At 42.1% G+C, this 14,367-nt stretch overlaps 1 protein-coding gene across 2 annotated transcripts in view; it reads left to right on the top strand.

Moving 5' to 3' along the window:
* SYT14 (synaptotagmin 14) overlaps nucleotides 1-11,902 on the top strand; it is a 185,102-nt gene extending 173,200 nt beyond the window's left edge. For both annotated transcript variants that reach the window (XM_063443888.1, XM_063443889.1), the window contains 3 exons: nucleotides 151-340; nucleotides 8,050-8,106; nucleotides 11,589-11,902. In XM_063443888.1, coding sequence (XP_063299958.1) covers nucleotides 151-340; nucleotides 8,050-8,106; nucleotides 11,589-11,902 — 561 coding nt within the window. The remainder of the gene's footprint in view (nucleotides 1-150; nucleotides 341-8,049; nucleotides 8,107-11,588) is intronic.
* Nucleotides 11,903-14,367: the final 2,465 nt, after the last annotated feature.

Here is a 14,367-nt window from a genome sequence, read left to right as displayed (position 1 = left end):
ACACGTTGCATGTACAGTAAACAAAAGATGGTGAGAGACCTGCTCAAGCAAGCTTCAAAGTCTGTGGGTTCTCTAATGATTTTTATTTCTTGAACTTGCAGTGTTTATTGTGCAAACGTGCACGCAGTGATGGTTTATTTATGCTTCCAGGGTTGCGACTCCCAGATGAGCATGTCAGAAATGTCATGTTCAGAAAGCACTTCCTCCTGTCAATCACTGGTCCATGGTTCCACTCCTGAAATCCTCATCGGCCTGCTTTATAACGCCACAACTGGGAGACTGTCAGCAGAAGTGATAAAAGGGAGCCATTTCAAAAATCTGACAGCAAACAGACCTCCCAGTGAGTCAAAACCTTTTGTTTTCCTTGTTCTTAATGAGAAAAGCACATCCAAGGGATCCCTGGTTTGTAATTATAGTTAGGCACACATGTAAATGTAGAGAATTTAACAGGATGACCTGTCATTATCCACCAGATGTTCTAAACTCATTACAGGACTCCACACGATGGACCGTAGAAGTAAAGTGATTCTCATGGTATTATTATAAACAGCATCAAAACTGTACCATATATGATTGATATGTAATAACGTTGCTAATTTTAAAAAAATTAGAATGACAAACCTGAGATATATTAGGTATTCTATCATTTCAATTTGCAATTTGAAGAGCAGTATTCCACTCCCTCCCCCCCCCCCCAAAAAAAAGATTAAATAAATAAATTGGGATTGATACAAATGATCAAATGCATTCTCTCTGTTAGCTGTTATGATAAATAGGTGCTATCTTTAGTATATACCAACAAAACCATACAGAGTGTGTTTGCAGGGAGCAGCCATTTTTGTTGTGGTGTAATAAAATTAAACCAGGTATGAAATAGTGCCTTCAAAAGCACAATGCGTACTGTCTGCAGCCATGTTTGTGTAATTATGATGGTCTTTTGTAGAAGATTGCATCTTGTTTCACCAGATGACCCTTAAAGAGACACTCTTACCAACATAACCACGTACGCTCACTGTACTGATTATGGTGTCCAGAGTGTACTAGCTTAGCCCCTGGTTCAAGATGCACACAAAGCCACAATAAAACTACAGCTTTTTACACTACACCATCACTGCACATAGAAAACACTACTGCACCACACTAGCAGTGCACACAGAGAAACACTGCCACACAAGATTGACATACTGCACACAAACAAACAATATTACACCACAATGACACGTCACACAGAAACATGGGCTGTAACGTGTTTATTCACAATGCATTTTCAATAAAGTGGGCATTTGCCAGAATTCAAAGTATGTTTTAAATTTTAGGTTAAAAAAAAAAAAAAGCCAAATTAGAAAAATTATCTGGCTCAATTCTGTTTCCAGTTTGGCTATTTTTCCTTAAAATTTAAAATGTATCTACAATTCACTTTGAATTCCCTGTGGTTGTCACTTTAGGGAATAATCATGCTAAAATCACACTAACAGGATTTTCATTCTATTTTAGTCACTTATATTCTAAATTGCAATATTGAGGCTAATATATCTGGTTCGAAAAAATCCTTGAACTGATCTGTAGTCACAGCTTGATCATTTTAGCCTCAAGTTTGCAATTGAGCTTTAATTCAGTGTCATTTATAATTACTAACATCAAATGATAAGACTCAGTGCTGAATGTTTTGCACGTCTTTAATTTAGCCCCAAGTCTACGGTGTCTACTGTCCCACAAACTAGGACATCTTGCTCTGATCTCCAAGTCTATTCAAGGTGTAGATTGGCCTAATAATTTTCTGAAATTATAACTTGTCAAAAATAATTTGAGCATTCTCTTCCGCTCTCACTAACCTATCGTAAAATGGTCTTCATTCTCCATTAAAACAACCACCACCTTTAGCTCCGACTCCAACAAACTCTCCTTTCTCTACTCCATCCCCTTATTCTATATTAAAACCTCCCACTTTTCAAATAACTTCACTTCCCATTTACCGCAATTCATACCCCTTGCAACAAATATTCTCCACCGTCTATTCATACCTCTTCACGATCCATAATATTCTCCCGCTTGTCAACTTATCTGACTCCGTAGTTCTTTGTTCACTGCCTAATCTTCACCCGATCGGATAAATACAGTTCCCTTTTCCTTGTCTTATCTAAATATTGTACTCTCTAACTCCATGAAACGCAAAATTCTGCTTGTATCCTGCTCCATATGTCTCAACCATCTCATGTCATGTCTTAATGCAAAAACTTCAACCCCATACCTCCCTAACTCTACTCCATCTCCCTCTTAACTCCTAACCATCTTCTAATTTCTTTCATGATCAAAACCCTTACCTCACCTCTTCCATCCTGTTCTGCTTTCCTTTTCCAGACTGGTAAGACATTGTGGAAAGCAATTCTTCCGTATTATTATGGGATAGCTTTACACTGGATACTTTATTGTACTTTTGTTTAATATAAGAAATACAAAATAGGTTATGTGATCATATAGAAAGTTAAAGTACATCAGGTCCTGATCAATATGACGTAATTCTAGCATTTTATTCTGGGACAGCAATTAAGGCTCGAACAAGGCCTTGGTTAGTCTTTATATGATCTGATTAATTGAGAGTAAAACATGTAATCTTCTGACTCTTGATTGAGCAATTTCATCAGATTTTGAGTCTCTATAAATAATTCAACCCTGGACCCCAGTTAAAAATATCTACATAATAATCACAACACAAATTTAGAATGAAGTTAATTAATTTTCTGACTTTACAGAGTAATTAAACACAGGCAGATGAACTGCTCCGTTGCAAAATGTAAAAAACGTTTATCAGATATAACATACCTTGCCATATTAACATGTAACATACCTTATAGGCATGAAATAAGCTCCCTAATTTAATGATGGCCCAATATTTGTAAGAAATGGGAAAATATCAACAGTCCATTTTTTGTCAGTAACCCCATTAGAAGTGAACTGGACTTAATCCACGAAGGCTGAGGTTACAGAGTGTGAGTGGAGACTGATTGGCCTCTGTCATAGCCTTTCTGTGATTACAGAGTGTGAGTGGAGACTGATTGGCCCCTGTCATAGCCTTTCTGAGATTACAGAGTGTGAGTGGAGACTGATTGGCCCCTGTCATAGCCTTTCTGTGATTACAGAGTGTGAGTGGAGACTGAGTGGCCCCGGTCATAGCCTTTCTGTGATTACACAGTGAGAGTGGAGACTGATTGGCCCCTGTCATAGCCTTTCTGAAATTACAGAGTGTGAGTGGAGACTGATTGGCCCCTGTCATAGCCTTTCTGAGATTACAGAGTGTGAGTGGAGACTGATTGGCCCCTGTCATAGCCTTTCTGAGATTACAGAGTGTGAGTGGAGACTGATTGGCCCCTGTCATAGCCTTTCTGAGATTACAGAGTGTGAGTGGAGACTGATTGGCCGTGTCATAGCCTTTCTGAGATTACAGAGTGTGAGTGGAGACTGATTGGCCCCTGTCATAGCCTTTCTGAAATTACAGAGTGTGAGTGGAGACTGATTGGCCCCTGTCATAGCCTTTCTGAGATTACAGAGTGTGAGTGGAGACTGATTGGCCCCTGTCATAGCCTTTCTGAAATTACAGAGTGCGAGTGGAGATTGAGTGGCCCCTGTCATAGCCTTTCTGAAATTACAGAGTGAGAGTGGAGACTGACTGGCCCCTGTCATAGCCTTTCTGAGATTACAGAGTGTGAGTGGAGACTGATTGGCCCCTGTCATAGCCTTTCTGAGATTACAGAGTGTGAGTGGAGACTGATTGGCCCGTGTCATAGCCTTTCTGAGATTACAGAGTGTGAGTGGAGACTGATTGGCCCCTGTCATAGCCTTTCTGAGATTACAGAGTGTGAGTGGAGACTGATTGGCCCCTGTCATAGCCTTTCTGAGATTACAGAGTGTGAGTGGAGACTGATTGGCCCCTGTCATAGCCTTTCTGAGATTACAGAGTGTGAGTGGAGACTGATTGGCCGTGTCATAGCCTTTCTGAGATTACAGAGTGTGAGTGGAGACTGATTGGCCCCTGTCATAGCCTTTCTGAAATTACAGAGTGTGAGTGGAGACTGATTGGCCCCTGTCATAGCCTTTCTGAGATTACAGAGTGTGAGTGGAGACTGATTGGCCCCTGTCATAGCCTTTCTGAGATTACAGAGTGTGAGTGGAGACTGATTGGCCCCTGTCATAGCCTTTCTGAGATTACAGAGTGAGAGTGGAGACTGATTGGCCCCTATCATAGCCTTTCTGAAATTACAGAGTGCGAGTGGAGATTGAGTGGCCCCTGTCATAGCCTTTCTGAGATTACAGAGTGCGAGTGGAGATTGAGTGGCCCGTGTCATAGCCTTTCTGAAATTACAGAGTGTGAGTGGAAACTGATTGTCCCCTGTCATAGCCTTTCTGAAATTACAGAGTGTGAGTGGAGACTGATTGTCCCCTGTCATAGCCTTTCTGAGATTACAGAGTGTGAGTGGAGACTGATTGGCCCGTGTCATAGCCTTTCTGAGATTACAGAGTGTGAGTGGAGACTGATTGGCCCCTGTCATAGCCTTTCTGAAATTACAGAGTGTGAGTGGAGACTGATTGGCCCCTGTCATAGCCTTTCTGAGATTACAGAGTGTGAGTGGAGACTGATTGGCCCCTGTCATAGCCTTTCTGAGATTACAGAGTGTGAGTGGAGACTGATTGGCCCCTGTCATAGCCTTTCTGAGATTACAGAGTGTGAGTGGAGACTGATTGGCCGTGTCATAGCCTTTCTGAGATTACAGAGTGTGAGTGGAGACTGATTGGCCGTGTCATAGCCTTTCTGAGATTACAGAGTGTGAGTGGAGACTGATTGGCCCCTGTCATAGCCTTTCTGAGATTACAGAGTGTGAGTGGAGACTGATTGGCCCCTGTCATAGCCTTTCTGAGATTACAGAGTGTGAGTGGAGACTGATTGGCCCCTGTCATAGCCTTTCTGAGATTACAGAGTGTGAGTGGAGACTGATTGGCCCCTGTCATAGCCTTTCTGAAATTACAGAGTGCGAGTGGAGATTGAGTGGCCCCTGTCATAGCCTTTCTGAAATTACAGAGTGAGAGTGGAGACTGACTGGCCCCTGTCATAGCCTTTCTGAGATTACAGAGTGCGAGTGGAGATTGAGTGGCCCCTGTCATAGCCTTTCTGAGATTACAGAGTGTGAGTGGAGACTGATTGGCCCCTGTCATAGCCTTTCTGAGATTACAGAGTGTGAGTGGAGACTGATTGGCCCGTGTCATAGCCTTTCTGAGATTACAGAGTGTGAGTGGAGACTGATTGGCCCCTGTCATAGCCTTTCTGAAATTACAGAGTGTGAGTGGAGACTGATTGGCCCCTGTCATAGCCTTTCTGAGATTACAGAGTGTGAGTGGAGACTGATTGGCCCCTGTCATAGCCTTTCTGAGATTACAGAGTGTGAGTGGAGACTGATTGGCCCCTGTCATAGCCTTTCTGAAATTACAGAGTGTGAGTGGAGACTGATTGGCCCCTGTCATAGCCTTTCTGAGATTACAGAGTGTGAGTGGAGACTGATTGGCCCCTGTCATAGCCTTTCTGAGATTACAGAGTGTGAGTGGAGACTGATTGGCCGTGTCATAGCCTTTCTGAGATTACAGAGTGTGAGTGGAGACTGATTGGCCGTGTCATAGCCTTTCTGAGATTACAGAGTGTGAGTGGAGACTGATTGGCCCCTGTCATAGCCTTTCTGAAATTACAGAGTGTGAGTGGAGACTGATTGGCCCCTGTCATAGCCTTTCTGAGATTACAGAGTGTGAGTGGAGACTGATTGGCCCCTGTCATAGCCTTTCTGAGATTACAGAGTGTGAGTGGAGACTGATTGGCCTCTGTCATAGCCTTTCTGAGATTACAGAGTGAGAGTGGAGACTGATTGGCCCCTGTCATAGCCTTTCTGAAATTACAGAGTGCGAGTGGAGATTGAGTGGCCCCTGTCATAGCCTTTCTGAGATTACAGAGTGCGAGTGGAGATTGAGTGGCCCCTGTCATAGCCTTTCTGAAATTACAGAGTGCGAGTGGAGACTGATTGTCCCCTGTCATAGCCTTTCTGAAATTACAGAGTGTGAGTGGAGACTGATTGTCCCCTGTCATAGCCTTTCTGAGATTACAGAGTGTGAGTGGAGACTGATTGGCCCGTGTCATAGCCTTTCTGAGATTACAGAGTGTGAGTGGAGACTTATTGGCCCCTGTCATAGCCTTTCTGAAATTACAGAGTGTGAGTGGAGACTGATTGGCCCCTGTCATAGCCTTTCTGAGATTACAGAGTGTGAGTGGAGACTGATTGGCCCCTGTCATAGCCTTTCTGAGATTACAGAGTGTGAGTGGAGACTGATTGGCCCCTGTCATAGCCTTTCTGAGATTACAGAGTGTGAGTGGAGACTGATTGGCCGTGTCATAGCCTTTCTGAGATTACAGAGTGTGAGTGGAGACTGATTGGCCCCTGTCATAGCCTTTCTGAAATTACAGAGTGTGAGTGGAGACTGATTGGCCCCTGTCATAGCCTTTCTGAGATTACAGAGTGTGAGTGGAGACTGATTGGCCCCTGTCATAGCCTTTCTGAGATTACAGAGTGTGAGTGGAGACTGATTGGCCCCTGTCATAGCCTTTCTGAAATTACAGAGTGCGAGTGGAGATTGAGTGGCCCCTGTCATAGCCTTTCTGAAATTACAGAGTGAGAGTGGAGACTGACTGGCCCCTGTCATAGCCTTTCTGAGATTACAGAGTGCGAGTGGAGATTGAGTGGCCCCTGTCATAGCCTTTCTGAGATTACAGAGTGTGAGTGGAGACTGATTGGCCCCTGTCATAGCCTTTCTGAGATTACAGAGTGTGAGTGGAGACTGATTGGCCCGTGTCATAGCCTTTCTGAGGTTACAGAGTGTGAGTGGAGACTGATTGGCCCCTGTCATAGCCTTTCTGAGATTACAGAGTGAGAGTGGAGACTGATTGGCCCCTGTCATAGCCTTTCTGAAATTACAGAGTGCGAGTGGAGATTGAGTGGCCCCTGTCATAGCCTTTCTGAGATTACAGAGTGTGAGTGGAGACTGATTGGCCCCTGTCATAGCCTTTCTGAGATTACAGAGTGTGAGTGGAGACTGAGTGGCCCCTGTCATAGCCTTTCTGAGATTACAGAGTGTGAGTGGAGACTGAGTGGCCCGTGTCATAGCCTTTCTGTGATTACAATCAGTCACAGAAAGGCTATGACAGAGACCAGTCAGTCTCCACTCACACTCTGTAATCTCAGAAAGGCTATGACAGGGGCCACTCAGTCTCCACTCACACTCTGTAATCTCAGAAAGGCTATGACAGGGGCCAATCAGTCTCCACTCACACTCTGTAATCTCAGAAAGGCTATGACAGGGGCCAATCAGTCTCCACTCTCACTCTGTAATCTCAGAAAGGCTATGACAGGGGCCAATCAGTCTCCACTCACATTCTGTAATCTCAGAAAGGCTATGACAGGGGACAATCGTCTCCACTCACACTCTGTAACCTCAGAAAGGCTGTGACAGGAGCCAACCGGTTTCCACTCACATTCTGTAATCTCAGAAAGACTATGACAGGGGCCACTCAGTTTCCACTCGCACCCTAAACAGATATATTTATCGTTTCAATCTTAACAATACAACTCCAGCTACCTGTGTGATCCAGCAATGGAAAGAATTCACACTGAGATAATATTCTAGAACATTGAGTATTGTGATTATGTTTATGATGAACAAAATTATATTTTTATTGAAGGGTTAAATCAATCTGCTGTCCACCCGCTGTCACTCAATGGGTTATATCTGTTGTATCCCTTCCATAGAAACCTTATGGAACTAAACATGCCTTTACCTGTTTCACCTCTTGTAGTATAAAAATGTCTTCCTTTTAGCCCTTTCAACCACCAAATAGCCTACAGTGATTGTTTTAATGGCTGGCACATTTGGTACTGAAGTGGGTCAAACTCTAACCTTTAACCCTCTCTCACCCAACTATTGTCATTATTTCTTTTTCTGCTTCCCACCCTCTGTTGTCAGATGGACTGTTCTGTTGTCTAAAACACTTAATAGGTGGACAGGTTTATATAATTCGAGGTGAGTTCTGTAGAGGCTAACTTGGATGTTGTCTTTCTCATGCTGAGGAAAACCTGCCAACAGTAAAGCTGTCCATCATATTGTTTTATTTATTTTGTTTTATTTGTTGTTGTTTCACTTATGTCTTACTATTACCCATGATCACCAAATAGATTTAATGACGGAATGCATCTCTGCCGATGGATGGTTGTTTACTGGGACTCTTTTCAAAGTCCAAACATGTAAACCAGTGATACACACAATGATATAGCCCTGTGACACTTGACACTCTGGGCTATCCGAGCTCAATGATTTAACTCAGACCTCTCCTTGTAAAGGTATAGCTGAACAGGAGCGGGGCAGACAGGAACTGTTTAATTCTGTTCCTCTGTCAGTATATCACTATTCAATTGAGAGATGAGCTGAATTATTGACAGCAAGCAGCTGCTATAAAGATAGCTATAACCCTAATCTTAAAAAATCAAGAAATAGTACCATCGCAGGGTCCGAAAGACATTTGGTCTTCGTATGATATTTCTCAAGAACCCCTTGATAGGTTGTTACATTTTTGTTTAGTGAACATGGCTTTCCATAGGCTTGGGAGTCTCACTTTTCCCGATCTCCCTGACATAGGCGTTTCCAGAGTTATAGGTAAATACTTGTCATAGGTTGTTGCTTCAGACAGTAGGAATTTGGGGCTACATAATACCAACAGGTTTCCAATGTTTATTTTTGCGTCATTTCCTGGCCCACTTAATTGCCCTTGAGAGGTTAACCTTTTTAATGCCAAAGAGGCCAAGAGATTCACAGCCTTTGGCCCTAAGGGATTTACCCTGTAATGTAAGGGAGTTAAAGCCTGTTATGTCCAATGTGGCCAGGAGATGTGCTCTTTTTCTGATATTATTCTTTGTGGAAAAGGTTAAAAATTAAAGATGGGAAATATGAGTTGCTATTTGGCTTGTCGGTAAAACTTACTGACTACATTGGAAACAAGCTCTTATGGAGCATGCCCATGACTGGACAGAAAGGTCTACTTAAAGGAGTTAATTCCAGATGTTAAAGGGACATGATATACTCCAAAACAACTTTAGCTAATGGAATGGTTTTGGTGTATAGATCATCCCCCTGCAGTTTCACTGCTCATTTCTCTGCCATTTAGAAGTAAAATAATTTTGTTTATACAGCCCTAGTAACATCTCTCTGCATTGACTTAAACAGCTTTCCTAAACACTTCCTGTATAGAGAGCTCTAAAATGTAAACTTCCTTTATTGCACATTCAATTTAATTTAGACTTTCGTATCTTTTGCTCTGTTAATAGCCTTCTAGTGGTTCAAGTTAAATTTACAGAGCAGGAAATAAAAACTTTGAAAGCAAGTTAACATTGATTCAAAATGAAACAATTTGTTTTTTTGCAGGCTATGTGAGTCACATACAGGAGAGGTGTGGCTAGGGCTGCATGGACAGAAACAAAAGTGATTTAACTTCTAAATGGCAGAGAATTGAGCAGTGAGACTCCAGTGGTATGATCTATACACCAAAACTGCTTAATTAAACTAAAGTTGTTTTGATGCCTGTAGTGTCACTTTAAATGAACACTCCAAGCACCATAACCACTACAGCTCTTGGTTATGTGGTAGTGCTTTGGTGCCAGGAGTACACTGGCACCCCTATTATAAGTAGTCAAACTGTGTTTGAGTAAAGAGCTGACGCTTTCAGCCAATGAGCACAGTCCTGCACTGCTTGGGAACTCCTGGCCCTTTGGCGTTAGTACTGGAAGTGAGGAGCGACACCCAGCGGAGCCCAGGTAAGTTAAACAATTCTAAAGCGGTTTGACTACTTACAATGGAGGGGAACCAGGGCACTCCTGGCACCATAACTTCTAAACAAAGCTCTAGTGGTTAAAGTGCTTGGAGTGTTTCTTTAAGCCCACCTTCGTTTGTGTAGCTTAGAGGGTTTATCCAGGTCTCTGCATGGCTAGAATATTCATCCTTAATGTAAAAGCCGTGATTTGCTCCAGCAGGCTGCCTTAGAAGGTAAACACGCCACGGTTTTAGAAACCTTGTTACCATGTCAACATGTAAGTCATCTGTTACACAGGTACAACATGTGCTGCTACACAATTTTATTCTAGCAGAGTACTATGAAAAAATGAGGTTAATATTCTCTAAACATTCCAGTTTCATAGTGTCTACCACTGATGATATGTGTAATCGAGCACTTGTGATGTCTATTTGGCAAACGGAAGCCAACCAGGATCGCGCAATTTTACATAACTGCAGGAGTATTCTAACATGGACAGAAATGCCCTGGAATAGTCGTTCACAGAAGTGTATGATGCGTCAACACTTTTGGGATACACATTCTGGTAAAATCTCAGGACGGATCTGTGGCTGCTGGCCCTAGGTCCTGTCTGCACCTTTTCAGAACACTGTTGTTATTAAACAAAATTACTTTTTAAAAAGACCCAGTTTATGTGCTGAATTCAGGAAAAATTATAGCACAGGAAAGACTTATGTTTGACTTTGAACTCAGTAGGTGCCACAGGAGTTCACTTGCCAAATGCAGGAGAGCTATATGTGAGTTCTGGTTAATGAAACAGTGGGTTTAGGCTTTCAGCTACTAATTTATTCTGTCACATTGCTATGTGATGCTTTGCTTCCTTTTCTGGGGTTAAACATATGGGACAAAAAATCTTGGCCCCCTGACATGTTATAAACAACATTTCCCGTGATGCACTGCAATCCTAAAGGCTGGCTGATGGGTAATGTAGTTCACAAATATCTTGGGTGTCCATCACTGGCCAGGAAACTCGTTTGATTCTGCATCGACAGAGTTAAAAAGATGTCAGTGTGTAAAAACCACGTCCGTGCAGAGATTGCCTTTCTAGTTTCCATATTTGGTATTACATTCTCCGCTGTTTTGATGTCACCATTGCACTTTTATTCCTATTGTGTTCTAAACCATATCCTTCCCTCTCCATCATTTGTTCTCAATCCCTTCTCCCGTTTATGTTCTTTCTTTTTTTTTTCTCTCTAAACTCAGTGGTATGCTTCAAGTGTTGTGGCTAGACAAAGCTTGCTCAGTGTTAGTAATGCTCTGTTATTTGGCTTAGTGCAAACAATTTAGAAAATAAAAAAGGATTATGTGGTATACCTTCTATGCAAATCCAACCTTCATACTAAAAGAAACTTTATTTTAAATCACACTAAATAAGCATCACTGTGAACGTTCTAAAATAGTTATTTTCATATCTAAATCTGAATATACTACGGTATATCAGATCTGAATATACCATGACTGATTCAGCAAAAAATCTTGGTATACTCCATACTCTTCTATATCAGGGATGGCCAAAAGGTAGATAACCAACCTTTCCGACATTAAAGCTACAGCTGGGGACGTGCCTTTTGTCCACCCCTGTTCTATTCTAAGGCATTGACTAATGTGCATTATACAGTCCTCATTTTCAATCTTATACTGAATTTTGTTATTTATTTTCTAGATACCTATGTCAAGTTAACTTTGCTGAATTCCATGGGGCAGGAAATGTCAAAATGTAAAACGTCCATCCGCCGGGGTCAGCCCAATCCCTTGTACAAGGAAACGTTCATTTTTCAAGTCGCACTGTTCCAGCTCTCTGATGTGACTCTCATATTGTCTGTCTATAACAAACGCAGCATGAAACGCAAAGAAATGATAGGCTGGATATCTCTCGGTCTCAACAGCTCAGGCGATAAAGAGCTTAATCATTGGACTGAAATGAAGGAGTCCAAGGGACAACAGATATGTAGATGGCACACGCTGCTGGAATCGTAATTGCAATGCGAAGGTCTCTTGTGACTCCAGAGAAATCATCTGCTCTTTCAAAGGACTAGATCTAATTTAGCCACCTGCAAAAGATCGGTCCTTGCAGGTAATGGGTTTGACATGCGGTGTATGGCTCAGTGTACGCCAGAGGAGCTGTTTCATGTTGCTGTGTGCGTCTGAGCATAACTGGGAAATGGTACGTGAGGCACATCAAAACAGAGAACGGCAGGTTATAGAATTCCAAACACTTCCTTGGGTGCTTTCTTGTCTTGTTTTTTTTTTTAGCTATTAAACTGTTTTTACTATGCCAGTCTCACCAATTAACCCCTTCCGCACCTGAGAGTTCTGAAAAAATTGATGAACAACAATAATATAAAAAAAAATAATTGCTGTGAGATGCAGAGACGATAAAAAAAATAATGAAAAACACTATACTATTGAAAGGCACATAGTCACAATTTTGATATTAACCAACTTATAAACAAGATTTGGTGATTAACCTTTCTGCACTGGAGAGCTAAGAACATGCTGGAAAATGTTAAAATAAATCAGTTGTTTTTTTGGGTTTTTTACAGAGAGGAAACGAAAAAAAAAACCAATATCCGCTTATTATCAAAAAAGGCCATGGTCCTCTCTATAAAACAGTCTCACAGATTGATCCCTCCTAGGTGTTAGTGTACTGGGCTGTTAAAGGTGCAGAGATTTTGAAAAACTCGCACAGGTTTTTAGTGTGCATCTTTGTTATAATTTGTCATTTTTTAAAATGTAATTCACTTGAAATTTCCTACAGTTGACACTCACTGATCTTAACAGACGTGTAGAATATACGTTTATTAATGTTACATTCTGAAGATGCATTCATTTCTTTTCAAATAGTTTTTACAAAAGAGAAAAATGAGGGAGAAAATTCTCCATCCACAATCAATTATATACATAAGGGATCACAGGACATACAAAAATGAAATATGACATTAAACATAAAGAATGTGATTATACATTCAATTCCAAAATATATTTATTTTTTGAAATAATATTTTGTTTTTCAGTTTGAAATATTATACAATGTGGCAAAATGTTGTCAAAGTAATATTAAAGGACCACTATAGTGCCAGGAGCACATACTCGTTTTCCTGGCACTATAGGGTCTCTAGGTCCCCCCCACCCTCTGGGCCCCTCTCCCGCCGGGCTCTAGGGAGTGGAAGGGGTTAAATCTTACCTGTTTTCCCTCCCTGGGCTCCCTCGGCACGGGGAACTCTCCTCGTCCTTTTCGCCGTCAACGGCTGAATGCGCATGCGCGGCAAGAGCCGCGCGCGCATTCAGCCAGTCCATAGGAAAGCATTCTCAATGCTTTCCTATGGAAGCTGGCGTATTCTCACTGTGAAAATCACAGTGAGAAGCGCGGAAGCGCCTCTGGCGGCTGTCAATGAGACAGCCACTAGAGGCTGGATTAACTCATATGTTAACATAGCAGTTTCTCTGAAACTGCTATGTTTACAGCAAAAAGGGTTAAACCTAGATGGGCCTGGCACCCAGACCACTTCATTAAGCTGAAGTGGTCTGGGTGCCTATAGTGGTCCTTTAATTATCTAAATGGTAATTGTGATTGTCCTGGAATCAAGGGTTAAAATGTTGATGCTTTTTATTGGCGGTTTTGACAGTAGCTTCAATCTAACATAAACCAGACATACAGAATCCTTTTGCGGTAGTAATGTCACTACAAATATGTGATTCCTGTGAGAAAAGCAAGTCTTATGGCTTTACTGGTGTGCAGATTTTTGTTTAACATTGTATTAACTATCCACAGACTTCAGGTGGAAGGGGTTTTCAATCACACAATCACCATAACCTTTTTGTATTTTATAAACCAGACAGATAGGCAATTACACAAATATGACTCCACAGAGTCCACTAGTGCAACCCAAGAGAGCCTAAAGGAACACATAGGGTCAGGAACACAAACATGTATTTCTGACCCTATAGTGTTAAATTCACCATTTAGGTGGCTTGCCCCCCCCCCCCCCTTACAACTCACCTTACTTCCAGCTCCGCCCCCTTGGTGACATCATCAGAATTGCAGATTTTTAGCCAATCCAATGCTTTCCCATGGGGAAAACATTAGCTTGGCTAAAATCGTCAAGGGGATGGGGCCAAACGCCGTTTTGGCCAATCAGCACCTCTTTGGTCCATTGATTCAATGCATCTCTATGAAAATTCAGCATCCCCATGCAGAGCGTGGAGACGCTAAACGGCACTGCTACCTACTGTGCAGCGCCAAGCCAGAAAGCACCTCCAATGGCTATCTAAGGAGTGTCCACTTGGAGGTGTCCCTAGGGGCAATGTAAGCAATGCCTTTTCTCTGGCATGTTGGCATGAAAATGCCTGAAGACAATGATTATACTCACCATTGATTCATACTGTGTTGTACCTTCAAGAAGGAATAGCAGGTGTGGCTTCTGGGAAATGGGGAAACTGTG

Source organism: Pelobates fuscus, chromosome 2 (assembly GCF_036172605.1).
Source record: "Pelobates fuscus isolate aPelFus1 chromosome 2, aPelFus1.pri, whole genome shotgun sequence".
Lineage (NCBI taxonomy): Eukaryota > Metazoa > Chordata > Amphibia > Anura > Pelobatidae > Pelobates > Pelobates fuscus.
This window is presented reverse-complemented; position numbering and strand designations above follow the sequence as displayed.